At 34.5% G+C, this 24293-nt stretch overlaps 1 protein-coding gene across 15 annotated transcripts in view; it reads right to left on the reverse strand.

Moving 5' to 3' along the window:
- LOC113237741 (modifier of mdg4) overlaps positions 1 to 24293 on the reverse strand; it is a 563531-nt gene that overhangs the window by 264286 nt on the left and 274952 nt on the right. The window contains exon 5 of one of the 15 annotated variants that reach the window (XM_026474350.1): positions 11589 to 11836. The exons of the other annotated variants lie outside the window; for them this stretch is intronic. Coding sequence (XP_026330135.1) covers positions 11604 to 11836 — 233 coding nt within the window. The 3' untranslated portion in view covers positions 11589 to 11603. Of the gene's footprint in view, positions 1 to 11588; positions 11837 to 24293 lie in introns of those variants that run through there. 15 annotated transcript variants of the gene reach the window in all.

Below are 24293 nucleotides of genomic sequence, written 5' to 3' on the forward strand. Positions count from 1 at the left end.
CCACTGCGCCCGACACCCTGAGACACAAGTTGACCAGCACCCTTATCCTTCAAAACGCGAACGCAGTAATGTTCTCATTACTGCTTGGCGGCATAAATAGGTAAGGTGGCACTACTTCCTTGGACGAACTCTTTCACATGGAGCTGTACTGCTGCTTGTCTCCAGCGTATTTCCGCAACCTTCACTACGTCATCGGTCTGCCTTGTGGGTAGTTAGGCTCCCTCTGGAAGGCGTACTACCCAAGTCCGAATAAGCTAAGTCGCTAAGTACTGGTCCACACAAATACAAACATCAGACTCGACAAGCTAAGAAGACGAACAAATTGGTGGTCTGCCCACGCTGCGTCTTCTGATATGCGATCGTCGCAAGAGAACCCTTTGACCCCATCGGCTATCTGTTCCGCGAGTAATGTGCTGTTTAAAACTGAAATTAGTTTTCTTTTTTCTTAATTCTTTGGGCTATGTCGGTTCTTTTTCGGATATCCTCATTTTTATTCGATCTCGCAGTGAAACTCCCAAAAAAAAGAGCTATGTCCATTGCTCGTCGGGTGATCTTGAACCGTCTTATGAGGCCCATAGTGAGTAACCACGTGTCAGTGTCGTAAGTCATTACTGGCAACACACACTTGTCAAATACGCTTGCCCTGCGACACTATGGTATTTTGCACGAGAAGATATAGCTTATCGTTTACGTAAGTATAACTATACCCTCATAAAAACTCCGTTATGAATAAGAAATCTGGGTGGCGGATGATTGTGATTGGTATTGGCACGTATGATCTTCCTGTCCTTTGTAGTGATTAGGAAGGCTTTGCACTTCTTCGAATTGCAGCTGCTGCACGGCCAGCGTTCAGTAGTGTAACTGCGCATGTGGCAATAAAATGTGTACTTGTGTAACACCGCCAGAATTTTTCCGTTAGGTTTGTTATAGAATAACACTGAAAGAAATTACATGATTTTGTTATTGACATTACTCGGACTATTATTGGTATACAAAATTTTAAACATGCTTACCAGCAAAAGTAATTATAAATATGTATAATACGTCTATAAAATAATATATATTCTCATAGTCTATAATATACATATTTGTGATTAAAATGTCAAAAACAAAAGAGAAATCTAAAATACGAAAACATGTAATTAGGCAAAAAATAAACAAATAACAAACACAATATGAAACTTAAGAATAACATTGTTTAATTATAATTTAAAAAACGTTATTTGACTTGTTATAAATTAACAGAAGCCCGCGATTTTGGCCGCTTTAAATTAGGCAAATAATCGCCCTTAATTAACGACGTGGCCACGAGACACAATTGTATGACAAAATATTAAAATAATTCTACAAACGGAATCCCTCTTTAAGGGGTTTTTTCACAAAAACGTAATTAGTGATTCAAGCGGATATGATTTTTTCAGACAAATAATAATACAATGTTTTAACAACTCATAATCCCTAAACTTTTTTTTAAAAACATAAAATTTTAGAAGAGTCTTCATACTGAGTTTCTGGTGAATAAACACGATATTCCATGTATTAGACGATTTCGAAAAACAAAAAAAAACTGGTAATGATAACAAGTCAGAAGATCAGAGTGTCCAATTTTGTTTATATGAATATAATTTTATAGGAGAATAATTATTTTTTATCGCGGCAAAGTAATGCTTCACTTAGTTGCAATATATAAACAATCTCAGAGGAAGGTAAATAAATCTACAAGCGCGACGGTGATAGTTGTTAAAGGCATAACAACAGAGTCATACACTTTGTGCACGTATTTTATGTAAATATATTGGTGTGTTGCGAATACCACTCAATTGTCATACTACTTTTTTAGAAAATGATAGTGCAAAAAATGTACTTAAAAAAAGTACTTCATTGTAAAAATAACCTAGATTTTGTAAAATACTTCAAACGTATGGAAAAAAATGTGTATTTAAAATATGAAATAGTATGTAATGTTTATGTCTAAATAATAGAATCTACTTAATACCCTTCCTCAACCTCCATTGAGACAAAAATTTAATTTAAACAAAATGCATTTTTTTGTGACAAAACAGAAAACCCTTGAAAATTTGAAAATTGTAACGGTTTACAATAATTAAATTAAATTTTAATAAATAAAAAAAATTCAACCCGAATTTCGAAATTTATAACAATGTAAAATGAACCTAGAACAAATCGGCAAACCGTTTTAGTAGGAAATCAGAACAAATTGATGACAATGAATGATAAGTTTTTATTTTCAAGTTAGACTACATCTGAAATATCACTGCATTGTTTTGAAGAATTTACTAGTTCTCCGCTAAATATGCTGGTGTGTGCAGTACGTGAATCACTAATATAAAATTAATTAATTAATTCATTTTATATTAGTGGTTGAAGAACAATAGAATAAAAAAAAATAGACAGTTTAGAAAATTAAAACAATAGTGTAACGTCAAAAACATGTGTGTGATCCATATTTTTTCAAAAGCATTATAGACGGGAGTGAACCTGGGACTTCTTATTCCGTAACCAAAGTGCCCCACATTCTTCAATCTATTAATAATAATAAAATATGCAAATACAATCCTAAGCACAAACTACTGCGCATTTAACCACCATTTCACCAGATGGAAAGCAGTTTATTTGTGTTAAATATACATAAGACATGTACAAACAAAACTCGTTGTATTTTAATTAACCATTTTGAAAAAAGCCTTAATTTCCTTTTTTTTACATTTTTTACTAAATATTATGACTGCTTACAAACGGCATGATTAACTTAAATGTGACTTATTTAATACTTGCTTACAACAGAACTAAAAGGCAAATTAATATATAAAATTTCGATTAAAATTTTAGACAGTGCCTTTTTAGTTCTGTGGGCAATGTAACACATTGTGGCAAACGTAACGTATTTTTAATTGATTGATTTTTCATTAAATAACGAATAGATATCTACTAAAAAAAAAGATAAAACGTCTACCGCAGCGTTTTGCTCGGGGATGCGTCTTAAGTTTTAACAAACAGTCCATTATGTATACAAAAGGTAGGAGGCGGGTGACTATGCTCTGTGTTTCCACGAGTGACTTCTTCTTCATTGATCAACGTGAAGTTTGCTTTACAATTTCTATGGTTCGTGCACAGCCACAAATTGATTCCACTCTTGCGTCGAGTTTTGCAATAAAATGTATATCCTCTGAATATTGCCACAATTTTCCCTGATTCTTTGGGATAAAACAACACTGAAAAGTAAATAACACATTATAGGGTACATTACAATTATTAGAAAAAGAATCTGTAAGACCTAAAGTCGATACTACCTCAGCCCGAATTCAAAATTTTCCCGTACTAATACGGTTCATTTTGCTGGGGTCGGCTTATTTCAGAATTTATTTTTTTACAAACGAACTCATGATGCATTTTTGACGACCTCTGTGGCCCAACGGTTTGCTTGCATTTGATGGATTAGGACGTCCGTGTTCATTTTTCCGATACGATCAATTTGGGAAATTAACTTTTCTAAATTGATTCTGTGCTGGATATTATGTGTAGCAGTTACTCGTAGTACAGGGAATTCCTTAAATTGAGATCAGGTAATTGGTGTGATAAACGGGGTAACATTTGAAAACGGGAATAAAAGCCTTTAAACACTAATACTTACCTATTTTCCCGACAGTTTCGAAAGCTTCAATGTAAAGTAGTACAATGCGTCGTCCCGTCACTTGATATCATAAAAAAAATTAAACGTGAATGTTTAAAAGTGTATATAAATGTGGTAGTTAAAATAACTCCAAATTAATGTTTTTCGTTGAGACGGATTATTTCGGAATTCGGCATTTTTTTTTCCGGAATATTTATCGGCTGTCAGATGCAACTTTGATTTTCTACGGAAACGACGATATATCTTTAGATCATATTGTTTAAAAAAATACTAACGGGTATTTTGAAGTATAACTAATGCATTTTCTCCGCTTCATTTTTTAAAGAAAATACGCCAAATTTACCTTGCGGAAGTATTCTCTTCCCTATTAGCAAATCATAAATTTGCAGCAACTATTCTCCCAAAACATTATTTATTGCCAATCAAACCATTTTATAATTTCATTCAATTGTTTACATAACATAAGTCTATTCCTATACCATTCAAACTAAAACTTAAACCCAAATAGTCTTTATTTCGTAGATAAACAAATTACACTAGAAAACGTAACATTGAGTAACGTAACAGTTTCTATATTCTATGTCTTCTCTTTACCTTTTCTTACCAGGGTTTTTTTACCATTTACCGGAAACACATTATATGTGATCAAAAAACATTGTTTTATAGCAAAGTTCTTAGGTTCTAGTTTCATACATGTATTGTCGAAACGAAGAAGTGGAGCCGCTACTCAAATTTTATAGAAATAACCCTGATTCACAGTAAATTTTGGTGGAAGATGATTATGGTACGGATTACTCCGAGTTATTTCACCGTTTTCCGTAATACTAAAGAAGGATTTGCAATTTCTCGAAAACCTGCTACTACTGGAACATTTCCAGCGACTCGTCAATTTTCTTTTACAGTGGAAGCAAAAAGAGTATCCTTTCCATAGACCAATGATTTTACCGTTGACTTTTTTGTAGAAAGACACTGAAAGGGTGTAGACGCTTATTTATTAATAAAAGAAAAACAAAACAAAAAATATAAAAGTAATGGAATAGATACTAGTGCTGTAAACAACTCGAGTCTGGAGTCTACATTTATAAACTCGACTCAATTTAAAAAAGAACTCGAGTCGTAAACGTAACTCGAGTTTAGAACAAAACTCGACTCGAAGCGACTCCTACTCTACAAAGTCTCGAGTACGACGAACAAGGTTCAATATTCAAAGGAAAGCGACATAAGATGCTTATTTCATTTAGTATTTCTTAGTTTTATTCTCAGTATTGTTCTATAACTATTTTGTTACTGTAGTAATTGAGTGTGTGTCTTCTTATCTTTTCTTTTATGTTATTAATTTTTAATTAGCGTGGGTAAATTCTGAACCACTATAATACGGTGTATGCCATCGACACGGTAAGGATATTATTTTTTATTATTTTGGAAAAATATAAACATTTTTATTACATAAGCATCGCATTTTTATTATTTACTAGTTTAACACATCACAACACCACTCAGTAGGTACTTACTTACTAGACTCGAGCTCGAGTCGTTACATAAACAGACTTGAACTCGAGCGCGACTCGTTACAGAAATAGGCTCGAGCCCTTATGGCGAACTCGAGTCTATTCGGAAACTCGACAGGCTTGTAATACATCGAGCAGTGGAGTCTCTGTCTATATGAGTGAAGTCTTGTGAATTGAGTTAAGTTTATAAATGTAGACTCACGGACTCGAGTTTTATACAACACTAATAGATACAGCAGAGTTTAAAAATCAAATTATATAAACACATCTGAAGATATGGTTGCTAAAAATAAGACGACACTTCATTTTTTAAAATTCAATTTTAATAAAAACATTTGTGTATAAACGTGTCATTACAAATTTATTATAAAATACTAGTATATTATAAACACAAACAATGTTAAGTTAATTGAATATCACTGTTTTACTACAACGATATCAATTATTTCTTGTGAAATTACGCCACTTGTTAGTTATAACTATTAAAACAAAAATCGAACTATAAGAAAATTTGAGATGCAGCTGGATACCAATCAGCACCTTCGGCATACCGTGCCGTGCTCTCGTAACTGAGCTACGGACCGAACCAGCAAACCTTACTCATTTTGTGTATGTGCTTGTTGCAGATCTTGTTTTTGGTTACCTTTACTTTACCTTAGAAAAGTACCTGACTGAGTGAAGAAAAACCTTGATACATTTCTCACAAATGGCGCTACGCCAAAAAAGTCGTTAATCCAGCCGGGTAGCAGGAATTTTTCTTAGTGTTCGATCTTTGTATTAATAATTATAACACAAACAATGTTCAAACTTTTAAGTACACTCCGTCATGAATGTAATATTGCGGTGGCGGGTGATTGTGATCCGTCTTAGCTTTAATAATCACTTCTTCTTTCATGATGAAAGCGGCTTTACACGTTTTATGGCAACTGCACATCCAGCGAACCGTACTTTTACTTTGAAGTTGACGGTAAAACGAGTAGCCTTTAAGTATAGCAACAATCTTTCCAGTAGGCTTGACGTAGAATGACACTAAAAACATATTTTGATTAATACATTCACAATTAACGATTTGCAATTTTTATTAAAGCCGGGATTTACATTTGTCTCACGTGTCGTGTCGTGACGCATCTGAATGGTACCGGTTTCATACATTTAATATGGTTAGATTTATATTAATGTGTCGCAATTTGATGTGACGGCTTGTGTTGTGTGTATGAAGCCGATACCATTATGACGCGTCACGACATGACATTTCAGACAAATGTAAATCCGGCTGTGTCATAAACGACACGGTGACATTGACATTTAATTGCTTATGGTCTATCCGCACATATCAGTGCCGATACATGAAGATCAGTGCCGTACCGTCCAGTATCGTGATTTGCTGGGGAACCACCACACTTGTCGACGCGGAATTGCATTAATCTGCTAGAAAAAACTTTATGTCCATAACAGCGAAAAAAAATGCAGTATGTCTCTTATTGCATGCATATATAAACCTTTTGTTGACTGGTTCAACCTGATAATGCCTTAATTTGACGCGATTGTGAATGATTTCGACATTCGACTCGTTAGTAATCGCTAATCCTGTCATTCCAATGTCAAATTAGTAACCTACTAACTTTCGTATTCGAATCATTTGAATGATCATTCATTACTAATTAGTAGTACTAATCCATAAATTCCATAGAGCATTTCTGCTCCTGATCACCTAGCCCTCTTTGACACATGGTAAATACTGTAAATATGACGGGACAGGGATATTTGACATGATGAATGAGGTGTTCCTATATAATAATCACTCGACTCGTGCACCCTACCGAATGACAGGGGCATTCGGTATTGTTAATCGTTCGACTCGAGTCGAATGATTGTGTTTGGATTTGACTTAGGCGAATGATTTACCCATTCGAATGATTAGTTTAACATTCAAAGTCGCGCATCGCTATAGTAAATCTATTCGCACTCCTCAGTCATGACGCTCATATGTGTCGTGATTGCTAGTTAATTTAGACATTTATAGTACCGCAGTCCCGTACAATCAGTTAAAATATTGTTAGCTAGAAATTCGTGTCGGCACACGGCAGGTGTCGGAGCAATGCTGACGTCACGTCGTCACTGTACACAAGTACCTACGGATAAGATAATTTTTCATTGACACTGACATTCACGGCACTGATCTTCACGTGACGGCACTGATGTATGCGGATAGACTTCTAGACTATGATATTTAAAAAATAATAATTGAAAATCGTAGTGTATAGTGTGTAGTGCATATTTATATTTATATAATATTCAACTAAGTTTGTTAACAACTGTTCGTAATAACGTACAGTTGATATTCAAAATATTGATATAAACACGTTACTGTCAATACAAATTCAGGTTTATTACTAAGTAATTAGACTTATAGGTATAAGGAACTCATTAATGAATTATTTTATTTTTGTTTATACATTTCAGAAAAATTCACCGACAAATTTAATGATATAATTATAGTATACTTAAATCGTATGCTTTACGAATTTCCACCAACATCAAACAATATAAAGTGGTTAGCAAAGCCAAAAAGAGATTTTTAAAAAGATCACAGTCTCATAAAAAAACAAAAATAATACGACAATTGTAAAAAAAACCAGTATAATCATCGCCAGTTACGTGATGTGTCAAAGTGGCGTTTGGTCATTTCTCGCGTGGCCGTGTCTATGGTAGCACAACACAAATCAAATACAGAGTGATTTGCTGTCGTATTATTAAAAAGTCTCAATGCATGCACCATGTATGTATGTATTTTGCTTATAATTAGTGCTCGCTCGTTATACTGAACTTAATTATTTAGTGTAGCTTCTATTTCTTTGCAGGTCATGTTTTCACATGAGTTTTACCATGAAACGTTATCCAATTTTCGTGTACATTCCTTTATATATGTAATATGTCGGTGGTGGATGATTATGATCCGTATTTGCCCGAATGATTTCCTCGTCTTTCGTACTCGTCGTGAAGAACGCTTTACATACGCGATTGCAACTGCATAGCCAACGATTCGTGGTTTTGCTCCGAAATTGACTGTAGAACGTGTACCCCTTCAATACAGCTACGGTTTTCCCATTTGATTTCGGATAAAATAATACTGGGAACAAAACATATCGTTAGTAGATGCAGAAAATGAATCTTTTAATAATATGTGTAGTGTCGTCTTTTGCAACACTAATGGGTGTAAGTTACAATATTGACGAAAATAATTTATTTACAACAACATGAAATTGTAAATCGAATTGTACTTTTTCTGTCATAATTGGAAGGTACGCCCATTCGTAATAAAGGCGGTGGCAAGGGTGTTCTATATCGACAATTGTGGTACTTATATATAGATATTGCATTGTGTTACGAATGTATTTATATAAGTTTGAGTAGATTTACAGAAACATAATTGCACGGTGTTCATAAATCTGAAAGAAATTAAACCTTATTTCTTCTTATTTATTGCATAATTCCGTACAAACCTGCTGCTGCTGTTACACGTACAGGTCTCACGATTCTCTTTTTCATTTATATATTATAAATCTCACATCTCACATAATATTTTAAATGATAAAAGAAATAAAGACAAAAAGTGAATAATGAATTGTGAATCGCCAAAAAGTGTTATTTTGAATTATAAATCACCATCATAATAATAATAAAGTAGCATTACAATAATTTAAGTAGCAGTAGAGCTTCTTGTGGAAGAGCTTGTCCAGGGAAGTACTGCCACCTTACCTATTTCTACCGCCAAGCAGTAATGGTCACATTACTGTGTTCCGGTTGTGAAGGGTAAGGGTGCTGGTGAAATTACAGGGACATGGGACTTATCAACTTATGTCTCAGGGTGACGCGCGCAGTGGCGGTACAGATCTTTATGATTTAAAGCTCTGAGTAACACTGCAACTGTTATGAACAGGCATGTCGCTTACCTCCAGGCGCACGGCTTGTTCGTCCCGTCACTTGGAATCAAAAAAAATAACGCACACACTCATAGGCCCGCACTAGGAAAACCCTGTATCACGGGTGAAAAGGAGACACACATAGACAGCCACAAATTATATACATACGCATATTTCTCTCGGCCTGGGAATCGAACACAGGTCCCCTGCGTGGCAGTTAAAACGGAACTGGACCCGCCAAAGGCCCGACCCGACCCGCACCCGCTCTCTGTGTGTTTCACGCTGAAACGGTTCTGCGCTATACACTTTCAGCATCCAGCGCGATTATAAGCACATTTAGAAAATCAAGATATGTTCCAAAAAATTAAAATTTTATTGTCATAAAATTAATTATTAAAATTGTTAGTCGACAATAAATAACATCACAAACGCCTCAATCTCGGAGATCAGTACCAGTACTTAACAAAGGAATGATAACAAATTTATAACAAACTAGTTAACGAATTAGTCAACATTTCGCGTATAAACCGTCGCGAACACAAAATTTCGGCGGCAGATGATTATGCTCCAAATTATTTCGCAAAAGCACGCCCTCCTTTGTAGCTGTGAAGGAAGCCCTGCAAGTATGATGATGACTGCACACCCAACGATTTGTTGTCTTATTCCGAACAGCACAACAAAAAGAGTACCCATTCAATATAGCTACAGTCTTCCCTGTAGATTTAATGTAAAAGTACACTGCAAAATTAAAATGTATTTTAAAAACCATTATACAGTACTTCGCTGTCAATTTGAACTAAAACACAATTATACATTTACTAGTAGGTACATAGAGATTATAATAATAAATCGACGTATTTATGTAATTATCAATTTAGTTTTATAAAAAACGAAATGTACACTTTGACACATTTCGTATTCGATATAATCGTCTTCAGAGGGCTGAGTGTGAATTTGTAATCATTCAAACGTAACTACCGAGTTTGCGTTAAAATTTTAATTTAGATCTTAATTGTTTATATATTTGTAAGCTTTAAATTAAAATATTACCGCAAACGCGATAAGTTTACATACTTGAAAACTTACACTAAGGCCCCAGTCGGGTTAGCACGAAAGGGCCCGACTTGCGCGAGATAGATAAGGCGCGAGATCGCTGTGCGAGAAAAGCAGTATCTGGCGCTTTATGTAGCCCTCGCGGAAGTCGTGTCCTATTGTGCTAGCCCTACTGGTCTTCAAATTAATTCTTGTTTCTTTCTATAGATAGTCAAATGGGGTTAAAGGAACAGTTTATTTTCAGTCAAATGCTTTGAATTCTAGGAAGAATACATCGTATAAGAAATTAGAATCATTACGTGAAATTCAATATTTACGATGTATTTGTCGAAAACGTGTAAATTGTACAGTCAAGATCACGTGAAGCTTGACACTTTGTACTTTGGACCATTCTTATCGTAAGTGGCATACGGGTTTAAATCTTAAGTGTCAAGTTTGACGTGCTCTTGACCCTTTACTAACGTTTCTCTTCCCCCAAAAGATAGGGTAAGAGATCCTGTTAAGTAATAATACGTAATATTAATAATTAGTGCAGGGCTTTTCAGATCCTTGTGATTTAAAACACTGAATGGCAGCGCAACTGTTATGGACAGGCGTGTTGCTTATCACCAGGCGCACGAATTAATCGTCCCATCCCTTGGTTAAGGTGCTCAGCAATGTAATTAAGAATTATGAAGAAAGGTAATGTATTAATTTGTTTATTCCGTCTTTTGGATTATGAATACATATTTTAACATCATTTCTTTAAAATCATCTATTTCTCTGTTTTATAGACTGAGAAACCATAACCTTTTGATTATGAGTTAAAGCTTGAAGTCCCTTTTCTCCCGGTGTTCCTCTTACCTCACCTGACCCTACTTATACATCTTTTTACAGTACTGGACATATTTTGAGGACCTCCAGAAAAAAAAAATAAATATGATCACAACGTTCGTTATGAATCTCTGACCTATACTAAATAAACCGATTTTGATGATTCTTTTTTTTGTTGGAAAGAGGGTACTTCAGTATTGATCCCATTTAAATTCGAAGAAAATGTTCCAAATATTTAAATAAACTTTAAGGGTAGCCAACTAGGGGATGAATCCGGTTTCGCGCACTTGCAAACTCTCGAAACGTGGTAAATGGTAAAAACAATGTTATAAGTATTTAAAATTAAACGTCCTGGTACTTGTGGTCAGTGATTCATGTGAACATTGTTACCATAATTGAAATTGTTTTTAGCGTTCGTGTAAATATGTTCTATATTTTTCTATCTAGATTATATACAAATAAAATATGAATGATTTTACAAAATACAATTAAAGTAACATCTGATACAACTATAAGGGCGCCTTCAAATTAGATGTACTTTTTGAAAAAAAGCTATCTAAAAATACAAAAAAATCTGTAGGTGCCATTTTCGCAATACTTATTAACATATCGATTGACACGTTATTGCTTATCAGCTTATAAATGGGACGTATTTTAAAATTTGTTATACACTCCGTTGAGAATGCGAAATTTCGATGGTGGATGACTATGTCCAAGGCTCGGGAATCTGATGACTTGCCCGTCCTTTGTGGCACTAAATGCCACTTTGCAAATATTATGGCGGCTGCAGATCCAACGATTCGAGTATTTACTGCGATCCCCGCAACAAAACGTATACCCGTTTAAAACTGCTACAATTTTTCCATTGGCTTTGAGATAGTAAAATGCTGTAACAATAACGATTTTATTGAAATATTTGAAATGTTGACTGCTACCTCAGTTTACAGTGACAGTTGTTGCGTAAAATATTTGTAAACAAAATGTTTACGAGTGATTATTAATATAAAGATCGAATACTGAAAACCTTTTTTTTTCGACACGATGAGACTCGAAGGAAAAAGGTTTTCAGTATTCTATATACATCACAAACTCGATTTTTTTCCGAAATAACGTTTGTTCGAATTTTCATTACATCGAAAACCGAATTATAACGAAACTGTTTTTCTTTCAGAATATGTTGGATGTGTATCGCAAAAACGGTATTAGGTTTGGTTAGGTTAGGTCGCGGGGGCTGGGGGAGCAGCCACAGCATTTGGGACTACTGATGGGTCACCAACGAAAAAAGGTTTTTGTATATGTCTGATCTTTGTATTAATAATCATTATAAATACTAGTGGAGTTATTTCACAAAAAATCTCTATAATAAAATGTTTACATATTTTATTAAAAGTAACAAAACTTCATCTTATGACCGCTAAGGGCACTGTACATCTGTCATACCAAATTGTGATGTCAACTCACGGTAAAAAAACAGTTCGTATACATTCATTCAAATTTTAAAGTTTCTTAACTGATGTCAAAATCATGGGTCGGTATACCACGCTTCAGATTTCATTATTATAAATTAAAGATGTTCGTCGCAATGCACTTTTATCAGATCTATTATCATTAATAAGTCACAAGTGTGTAAATAGTATTTAGTGTCTAAATAATTTAATAGCAGTAGAGGTCTTTGTGAAAGGGTTCGTCCAGAGAAGTACTGCCGCCTTACCAATTTCTGCCGTCAAGCAGTAAGTAAATAAGGTTAGGGGTGCTGGTGAAATCACAGGCAGACGAGAATTGTCAACTTATTTCTCAGAGTGACGGACTCAGTAGAGTGCTCCTCAGATGTTTGCTCAAAGCTCTGAATGGCATTGCAACTGTCATGGATATGCGGTCGATTATTACCCGCACGACTTGTCAGTTACACAGCTTGATATCATAATAGTTATTTGTTATGCAAGGCTGCAAAGTTATTGTTTGGCGCGTGTGCTTGTATTGAAACCTGAGCAAGAGAAGGCAGGTAAGATTGAACCGAACGAAACATACAACTTTTCATCTCACTATAGCGAGGAAAATGGTAGATGAAAAAACAGTTGAACTATAACAAATCAGTTTTTCATCACCGCTAGATTGAGACTCGCTCATGTTTTGTTTCTTTTCAATTTATTACAGTACAATTCAATCCAACGTATTGAAATTGAAGTAATTAAAATGAAAATGTGAAAAAAACAAGTTTGTATTAGGGTGCGTTCTGAATTTACACCACATACGTTTTGTCCTTCTTTGTATTATAATTTTTTGTGATTAACGAAATTATTATAGTTCTTCGACAAATTCGCGTTTTGGAAGGCGTCACTATTTTTTTTAGTCAAAAGAAAAAGTTTATCTTCGGATGCGTTCTGAATTTGTATCTCATCAATTTTTATTCTTGCTTGTACATATAATTTTGTGTGATTACTGAAATTATTTTAGTTCTTCGACGAAACAAATTATTTTTGAAGACTGTACCACCTCAGTCAACCGTGACCATGGGATCCGTAAAGGGCCCGAAACGTCGGTTTGTTTGAAAAAACAAATATACGCGATTTAAATCCGGAAAAATAGTTTCATTTCCTATGTGTAACAATCGCGAAAACCTAAGAACTCGACAAATTATTTTTATTTTATAAAAATTAGTTATCGTGGTCAATTTAATATCAACCATAATAAGAATAAAATATACCAACTGATCTAAATACCATAAATAATGTACGACAAATCACGTAGTTGAACGTGTCATTATGATTTTTTCATCAAAGGAACCACAGCCCCTCGTGAGGTTCGAATTTCGAAAACCTTTTCCACGCTAGCGTGCAAAAAGCGCTTTTGCGCGCAGATTTGTAATGAGAAAGAAAGCCTTTTCGAGCTAGTGAGGTGAAAAAAAAAATATTATTTTTGTTACAAAAATTCATGCACCAACGTTGTCTACATTGGTGCATGATTTTTTTTTTTTTTTGAGATCATTGAGTAATTTTGAAATATGTATTAAACAATGTGAATAAAAGATTTGGGTAGTAGGTGACTATGCACTAAGTTAGCTCGGATGATTTCACCATTCACAATGGCAAGTGAAAAGAGCTTTACCTATGTGAGATGACAGCTGCATTTTTAATTTGAGTGTATACATACTATGGGTGAAAACCTAATTTCGTGTCATTGTGAAGTAGTATAAATACTAGGAACAAACAAAACTACAACTTCTTTTCAAAGTTTTTATATTTTAAAGCATTGTCTTTATAATACATAATTATGTATCATAGTCAAACTTCACTTGCATTTAAATTATTACAGTCAGACCTTCATACACAATCCCTAGTGAATACATAATATATATGTATATCAAAACTTTGGATGAGTACACTCCGAATTAACTCAACGACTTTTTCTCATATCACCTACTTAGATACGTGCGTTGATTCAGCGCATCCAATTTTCATATAAATCCCCTTGTGAATAAAGTAATTTGATGTTGGGTGATTATGACGTTTCTTGGGGTAACCGATAATCCGCCCATCTACTGTTGCACGTAACGCCACTTAACAAATGGTACGGCTGCATCTCCAATAATTCCAATTTTTATATTGAGCCCCCCGAGAGAAGGAGTATCCTTTAAATACTGTGACAGTTTTTTGCGACCCTTTAGAGTTAAAATAAAACGAAACTGAAAAATACAATTAAACTTGTAGGTTCGAGCTCTTGTCGATATAATCATAAACAATGCGTGCGATCCTAACCTAATAGATCACAATTGTAAGAAAACAAATAAAACTTATATCACTTTTATCTTACTTTACAAATGCGATATAATTTTTTTTCCTCCTATCACCTACACGCATGTCGTTCCCATTATCACTAGCAGGCGTAATATACATTTGGATGAAAAAAACTTATCATAATTCGATTCAGAATTTCGAATTGAGATGACCTCTGTGGCCCAACGGTTTGCCCTGTGGGCGCTGGGATATTCCGAGTTCGATTCCCCCACACACATTAGTTTTACACATAGTACAGAGAATTACCTAGTTTAAGGCCTGGTAATTGGCTCGTAAATTATAGTAAACAAAAATAAATAAATATTGTACTGGTGAAGCGAAATGAACATGTATAATACCGATTAATAGTGGACTGTATTTTTGCGGTTTAAATAACATTAAAAAGTGCTTGTGCTAACTGCACTTGCAAGTAGCTTCCCTAGGACTGGAGGAAGTAAGTATAGTAGGTCGGAGAACAGGGAAAAAGATGGGACCATGCACACTCATCTTTTCTTTCGTTGCGCTAGCAGCAATTCCGCCTGGATACGGCCGCCACAGGAGGAAAAATCCTCTGGTTCACTACTGCGCACAGTCGTATTGCGAAAAAATAAACTATTAAAATACAATCGCTGTAGTTAGCCATTTTTCGATGCACACAGTGTTTGTTGTTCAATGTCTTAAGTTAGATTATCGTCTTGTTTTTGTTGCCAACTCATTGGCCGGTGCAAGAGACGGCAGCAGCAAAATGCGCATGTTGGAGGTGGATGGAGGGTACAAAGAAAGGAAGCCCTCGCAAGTGCCACAATCTACCCTATACTATTTTTGATAAATGTCCAATGCAAAAAAAAAAGAAAATATGAAATCCAACAGTACTATTGTAACGTAATAAATAAGTTTTCGTCGGAAATGAAACTATTTATTTGGATCTAAATAGCGAATTTTTTTTTTCAAACAAACCAACATTTCGGGCTCCTTGCAGGTCCCATGGTTATATGTTTATATAATCTGACTTTTTTGAACACGGAGTAAAATGATAATTCATTACGCAAAAGTGGTGCCCGCTTGCGAGCAGCTAGTGATTGCAGTCGACATATATTCTATCGAGTATCGACTGAATATTGGTCACGCTTATGGAATAAATAGCCGAACTTGTTTCATTTGAATCATCCTCGACTCGTTATTCATCCAATTACTGAGCAAAAGTTCATTTGTATTGTCAATTTTTGTAAGTTCATACATGCATACACTGTATTTAGAACTACGCTTATGAAACACCCAAAGAAAAAATATATTTTAAAGTTTTTCATTTTAATTCCTACTATATATATTTATAATCAAATCCGACTATTCTTGTTAAAATGTATTTAAATAAAAATTGATCTCGATACTACTAGGCCAACTGTCAAAATAAGAATAAAGAAGGCAATAACGCAATTATTAATCATCAGAACATCGTAACATTCACATTTTTGGCAAAATTTTATCATCTTTCACAATCTATCGATAAAACTATCGATAACAACTACATAATGGTTTAAAAGTTTGGAAAACTGGCAACTCAACAAATGGCACTTTGCTCCGTTTTCAAAAAAGACAGACTATAGTCCCACTTCCAATGTATAGCAATCGCGAAAACCTAAGAAGTCGATAACATATTTTCGTTTAAAGTTTAAGTACGCAAGGGAAAATATATTCAGCAAAATCAAACGAATCACAGTTTCATGTACAGCCCGTTGTGTATACAATATTTTGGTGGTGGATGATTGTGCTCAACGTTAGGATGACGAACGACGTGCCCATCCTTTGTCGCACTGAAAGCCACCCGACAAATGTTGTTACGAGTGCAAATCCAACGATTTGTGTGTTTGCTGCGATCCGCACAACAGAAAGTAAATCCGCTTAATACAGCCACAGTTTTCCCATTCTCTTTAACATAGTAAGATGCTGTAACAAAAATGAGTTTAATTAAACATTTGTAACGTTGACTTATCGTATAGGCAAAACAACTGTATATCATTTTGCAAATACTCAATCGCACTTAAGTAGGTACCTATCCACCAGACTTACAATGTGCGATGCTTTGCTAACTGATTTGCCATAATACGCAGTTAAATTAGCTTTAAGCCTTTTCCGTTCTATGTAACATTATGTTTAATGCAATTAAGAAGTGGACTCAATAGATACAATAATCACAATTAAGTTTTACCCGTGCTTATCAACGATAATTTGTGTAGGAATGGTGTGTTCAGCAATTCGCGGATGGTCTTATACAATAGCGGGACACCATTGCCTTCAGCAAGTTCAGAAAATATATCAAATAAATTTTCGACAGTTTGTAAATGGGCGTGTTACACAAATTAAAAAAACACTACAATGTATCTAGCGTCCACTTACAATCGTTCGAGATTCACGGTACCCATCCCTAACGATTTTGGGCACTGTAGCGTCCACGAGCCAGACAACTCCAACGCGCAGCTGTGTTTTCATCCACCATTAAAAAAATTTAAATGAAAAAAAAAAAAAAATTATACAGAGATCGAACACTCAGAAAAAATTCCTTCGATCCGGCCGGATTCGAACCGACGTCTTCAAGCATACCGTTCCAGACGCTATACCAACTAAGCCACGGAACGAACCAGCGGACCTCACGAATGTTTCTATGTACTTGTTGTCGTGTCTTTGTATTCGGTTTTTCAACGACTTTTTAGTCGTAGCGCCATCTATAAGAAATCTATGAAAGTTTTATCACCCAGTTAGATACCTTTACAGCTACCGGCCCTGGAGAGAGATTCAATCAATTCAATAAAAATTTAAAATGCAGTGTATAGCGACATCTCTCGAGTTGGTATAGCGTCTGTCACGGTATGCTAGAAGACGTCGGTTCGAATCAGGCCGGATCGAAGCAATTTTTCTGAGTGTTCGATCTTTGTATTAATAATTATATATAACTTTGTATAAATATTATATAAGAAACTAGTGGAGTAATTTCACAAAAAAAATAATTGAATATCAATTCAATAAAAATTTAATATAACAAACTAGTGGAGTAATTTCGCAAAAAAATAATTGAATATCAAGACAATAAAAATTTAAAAAGAAAAAAAAATCATTTTTTTTATTAAAATCGTTAGGTGTGTGATACTACGACGCGTTTAAGACTCCTGTACACAAATAATTAATGCTAGGTGCTATTGAATGATGGAAACAACAAATTTGTAATTAACAAGTGTAATAGATAATTACAAAATTATAGTTACCTATTCTAACTATTACAGCTTTCTGTACATATATTTATTTGTGATAGACGATTTTAACAAATAAATCAACTAATTACTTATACGTTTTCTTGCTATATTTCCCCTAAATAAATAAAGAGTAAAAAAAGAGATCATTGCACAAACATCAAAATTTCATGTACACTCCGTCGCAAATTAAATATTTGGGTGGTGGATGAGTGTGTTCGGAGTTTGCTCGGATGATTTGCCTACTTTTGGTGGCAACGAACGATGCTTTACACGTATGATTACTGCTGCATTTCCAACGATCAGTGTTTCTATTTTTACCGTCGCAGCAGAATGTGTATCCATGTAATATTGCCACAGTTTTCCCGTTTGCTTTAACGTAGAATGACGCTGTAACAACAATGATATTTGGTAAATATTTGTAACGTTCACCCTCAAAAATATTTTAGTGAAATGTAATGTAATGAATGATTGAACGTAACTTACGATTTTACAAGAAAATAGTACATTATTGCAAAGGCCGAGGAATGCTGGACGAGTATAGGTTGTAAGGCTGAATGCAGCGAAGCCTTGTGTTATACGCGTCAGGCCTTCATCGTTCCCGCCAAGGATATCATCCGCTTAAAAGTAAAAACACATGTGACTTCAACACATGTGTTTCAGAAAAAGCCACTAACTTAGCTGTGCTGGTAAAACTCTAATTTTAAAGCTTTTGTGATAAATAATAATTTATGACTTTATTATTATTGAGTTTTACATCTAGAAAGGTCCTGATTTTCTTACCATAGCTATAAAATTTTGTCGCTTTTTGTGGAATATGTCACTTAAGTGGTTATTCCTTCAAGCAGACGAATATTACTATAGTGCTTTTCTCAAATAATAGATTAAAAAGTGAAGAAGAAAGTATAATAGAAAACATAATCATACATTTTGACATATTTTTGTTTGATCTTAGCCTGAAACAAAATTTCCATGATCAATTTTTCTCCTTTGTTTTAATAATTAGACGAAGTACACTCCATTATTACATTTTCGCTATTCTCCCTAGAAGTCATTTTCGCGAAGAAAATACAAAAATTCATAATTATGGACTCCGATACTTGTGAACAGTTGTATACTGTATAACACTTTTTCTTTACTCTGTGTAGCTCTTTGTTTGTAGATATTATATGCTCCATAAATAACAAACTTCGTGGGTTATTTTTTGAAAGTAAGCGCATTTGCGCACTGCATCCGATTCGTATTCGTTCCGAATCCGAAACTACTATACAAACCTAGAAAACTCGGATCCGAGAAAGTGCGAACAATGCTTGTACACCCAGAAATGAAATGATCCCTGTGACATTTCGGACCGTCATTTCTCGGATTCGGAACTGGGGGTCTCGTCTCGATCTCCGTCCGACATCCGTCCGAAACAATTACTGCCAAATAAGCAATACTTGACTAAATGAAAAGACGCGTGATGCGAATGAAGCTTCACACTGGATACTTGTCGTTTAATTTTGTCGAATATTATTTCTTTGATAGTAATTGTTTCGGACGGAGATCGAGTATAGACCCCCTGACACGAATCGTACTGCATAATGCATAATATCAGCACATCGTAATGCATAATATTAAAAAGTTATTCACATAGGTCGATTCAGAATTCCCTGATTCGTCTTGTTAGTAAATAATTAATTTATGTCGAAAGTTAAGTTACGTTCGCAAGTACATAATAAATATATCAGTTACCATTGGTGCATAAAATATTACTAAGTAAATTAAAAATTGTTTTAAAAGTAACGTTTTTTCCAACAAGTTTAGTTGCAGGTACTATAAAATCACATACAATAGTAGTAGACCTATAGAAAACCGTTCTACGAGTATACTCTGGTGGTGGTGAAATTACAGGCACATGGGATTTGTCAACTATGTCTCAGGGTGACAGGCACTGCCACCCCTCAGATCTTTGCGATTAAAAGCTCTTAGTAGCACTGGAATTGTTATGGACAGGCGTGTAGTTTACCATCAGGTGCATGACTTGTTCATGTCGTCACTTGATATTCTAAAAAAATCCTTATACATGCGCAGTTTATAGAGTTTTCAATCAGCTGTCCCACAGACGTGGAAATAGTGGCGAGCATCTCTAATTTGCTATTCTATAACTACACATAGAGATGGAAAAAACTGCTTATTAATTTTAAACGTCAACACGTTGTCCTTTTTTTTAATAAGCGTGTTTAAGCGTTTCAGTAAGCCCTTCTTATTTAAACGCTTTTTAGTTTGAAGCTTACAAAATCGCTTAGAAAAACATTTCAACGCATAGACTTTATGTTAAAAAAGGCTTAGAACATTGTGTTGACAGCGAAAAGCGAGAGTTGGCTACCAAATGTTACAGGAAAAACATTCGTAATACACGAGTTTTACTTTTAATTTGAACATTATTATTTACATTAATTAATTAATTTGTTTAGGCGACAAAGATGGTAGGACTTGAAACTTAAGTAAAAAAATAAATTGTTGAGTATTTAACTGAGCAGCGCTTATGTTTAAAATTAAAGACGTACTTGTGTGCTTATATTAAAAAGCAAACCTTTTTAAGTGCTTTCCGTTTGAACACCGACCTCTAACTACACATGGGGTAAGCAATGCGGGATCCCCCACATAGGTTTCGAATCCATTACAATACACAAAACACCTACCCAGTATTACACTAATTTTGTTAAAAACTTATTTGCGTATTTTAAGATTCAAGTTATGCTATCTTTTGATAGCGCTCTGTTACTAAATCCGTAGTAGCGCAGTTTAAATTTTCGTGTACATTCCCCGGTGAATATAATATTTGGGTGCTAAATGATTATGATTATTCGAGTTCACTCGGATGATTTCTCTAAACTTGGTAGCGGTGAACGACGCTTTACATGTGTGGTGACTGGTACATACCCAACGATCGGTGTTTCTGTTTTTATTTCTACAGTAAAATGTGTATCCATTTAAAATAGCTACGGTCTTGCCATTACGTTTAGCACCAAATATCGCTGGAAAAAACAATTTTCAATATTATTTCACCTTTATATGCGATTAACTATTTTGATGCGACTACGGCAAAGCGAATGAGTCAAGTTTATAAGTAGTAAGGTTTTACAGCCATATCACATAATTTGGATGCTGATAAGCACTAACGTGTCAAGTTTTGCGAAAATGGCACCTAAACATTTTTTCGATGTTTTTGATATAGTTTTTTTATAATATCAAATGACGGGACGAACAAGTCGTGCACCTGATGGTAAGCTAAACGCCTGTCCATAACAGCTGCAGTGCCACTCAAAGCTTTAAATCGCATAGATCTGAGGGGCCCTGAGACATAAGTTGACAAATCCCATGTGCCTGTAATTTCACCAGCATCCTTACTCTTCAAAACTGGAACATGGTAATGCTGACATTACTGCTTGGCGGCAGAAATAGGTAAGGTGACAGTACTTCCCTGGACGAACTCTTTCACAAGGAGCTCTACTGCTACTAAAGTTTGTTTTAAAAGTAACTGTAAAATGAAAACGTTTGCTGTTGTTACTTCAGGAATTATGAATTGTAAATTATTACTGTAATTCCCAAACAAGCACAACAGCTAATTCATTTTACAAGTAAAGTTTAGAACACATTATCAAAAACCACGAAAAAATAATTAGGTGCCATTTTCGCAAAACTATGATAATGTTGATTGACACGTTATTGCTTATCAGCATCCATTATAGTATTAAAGTAGCAGTACAAAAAGCATGCTATACAAAATAAACTGAAATGAATAAAATATTTTAGAATTGGTGAAAATGACATAGGTATGAATTAAAACGCTTTATTTAATTATAAAGGCAAATTTAATATTTTCAATTTCAAGTATTTACGACGATAAGTTACACTAAAATCCATTGACGAAGTCTATATCTGTTTATGTGTAGTCTGTATTTCTATGTAACCAATTACGATATGTATTTTTTACGAGTACTACAATAATTTTAGATATGATTTGTGAATGCTAAAAAGCGTGTTTTAGAAAAATAAGTTTGTCAGCATTTTGAAGTTTACTTTCTCAACTACAATTTTTCTATCCATGTACAGATATCTCATTCTAGTTAAATTATCACTCTCTTACTATAAATGGTGAAAACGTTGACCTGTTATTGTCATTACGACGCAAAGGCAAAGAAAAATTCCTTCGCTCTGACTGGTCTCAAACCAGTGTCTATTATCTTACCGTGGCTACTGTTATTATGCTGGCACTTCACTCGATCAATTTCACAGGTCTTTAATAATTTTTTAGGCATTATATCGTCTTCCCGTTTTGTTTGCGGTAATATTAATATAACAATAATAATAACGCACTCAAATAGCCCCCGCACTAGGGAAAACCTGTGTCACCATGGACACACACATAGACAACCACAAATTACACCCAAACTCACGAGAGCAATAAATGTGAGCCATACAAATATTTCTCCCGGCCCGGGAATCGAACCTGGAACTTCTGCGTGACAGTTAACCGTTAACATGGTAACCGTTCGGCCCCAGAGGCAGGTAAGAAATCTATTTATAAAATCAATATTTTTATTATATTTTATTTTATTTCAATGCTGGCAACGTATTTTTTTTATGTTAGGCGAAGATATTACCGACGACATCACTCATCTGTCTGATAAGTCCCATTAATCTTAGCCGTGAATTGACTGAAATTTTCGGTAGTGTACTCCATTCCTTACACGTACGCATTAAGTTGCGTTTTAACCTCGATTGGTGCTGACATTTTGTTTTGACCTCAAAGCCCGTGTTAACAATAGAATAAATTTTTCGTTGAATCCGCCCTAGTAATGTCAACACTGAGAGGGCCAAATACGTTTTTCCAAAACCAAGTAACATGCCTAAATGCATCGATTTCAAATCTTCATATACACTCCATGATGAATGATGTACCTAGGAGGTGGATGGTTGTGAACAGCGACGTCTTTCACCAAGTCCCCTTCATCTCCAAAAACATTGATGTAAGCATTGCAACAGCAGGACCTGTTCGACGTACAAGACCACCGTCGTGTTGTTTTACTTTTAAAATGCTTGTAGAAAGTGTACCCTTTATACACGGCCACTGTCTTCCCTGAAGATCTCTGGTAGTATCTTACTGCAAAATAAAGTGAAGATTAGTTACTCCCAAGCAAAGATGGTGGTGGTTAATAAAATATAAATTTGTTTTAAAATCCAATGCGGCTCAGGTAAAATGGTATGAACTGAATTTGTTATTGAAAAATAAGTTACGATTATGATGTTATGTTCCTTTACAAATGACATAATGCGACGACGGTAGTTCACTTACAAAACTAGTAAGCACCTTTAAGCTTCTCATAGATGGTGATTCTAAATCTCCCTAAATTCTTCCTATATACTTTGAGGCATCATTCATTCATTTCTTTTATGTGCTTTCTGTAATAAAATTAACTACATTCACTTTGTGGCCATTGGCGTTAAAAAAAACACTGTAAACCAAAACAAAATACATATAATCAAAATTTATATCAGTTATTTATTTCAAATAAAAAACCATTTACGTCTAGTACACTGTGTCCGCGAATTACCACTTTAAATTATTGTTAATTTATTTTTGTATTTTATTTATTGCAAAATATACATACTCAGAGTACAATATATCATAATAGACTCATACTTAAGTATGATACAAACTGTTAATTGCGTCGACGACGAAAAATAAAAGGAAAGATATAATACTGTTGTATTAAACAATGGGCATAATTTTCAGTCACAATTAGATTGTGAGTTACACAAACACTTGAATATAAAAACAAAATTCGAAAGTACTCAAAAGTCATTCATCCCCTAGTTTTTTAGTTCCCCTTTCAGGTTAAATATAAGTTTAAATTTAAATGGGATTACTTTTTCTCACAAAAAAGAATCATCAAAATCGGTTCACAAATTATCGCGTATTTTTTATTATTGATTATCGCGTAACATACATACAAAAAAATACGTATCGATTTATTGCACATGCATGAGTGTACATATATACATCTGTAACAAAAATATAAAAATTTACGTATTTTTATTTAATAAACCAGATGCTACAGACATGACGCAAACAATTTTTTTCTTCACCTGTAAAGTTGTCAAAATTGAGATAGTACCGATTGCCAGTTCACATTCGATATATCGAATTGAGAACCTCCTCTTTTTTTTAAGTCGTTTAATAAAACTGAAACTAAATAAGATAGAAAAAAACCGAGGGTGTTGTAGATCTCGTTTCGCTGATTCCAGATATGTTAGTAACTGAATTTAGCTAAAAATGTTGA

Source organism: Hyposmocoma kahamanoa, unplaced genomic scaffold (assembly GCF_003589595.1).
Source record: "Hyposmocoma kahamanoa isolate Upper Pololo Valley unplaced genomic scaffold, ASM358959v1 94, whole genome shotgun sequence".
Classification (NCBI taxonomy): domain Eukaryota; kingdom Metazoa; phylum Arthropoda; class Insecta; order Lepidoptera; family Cosmopterigidae; genus Hyposmocoma; species Hyposmocoma kahamanoa.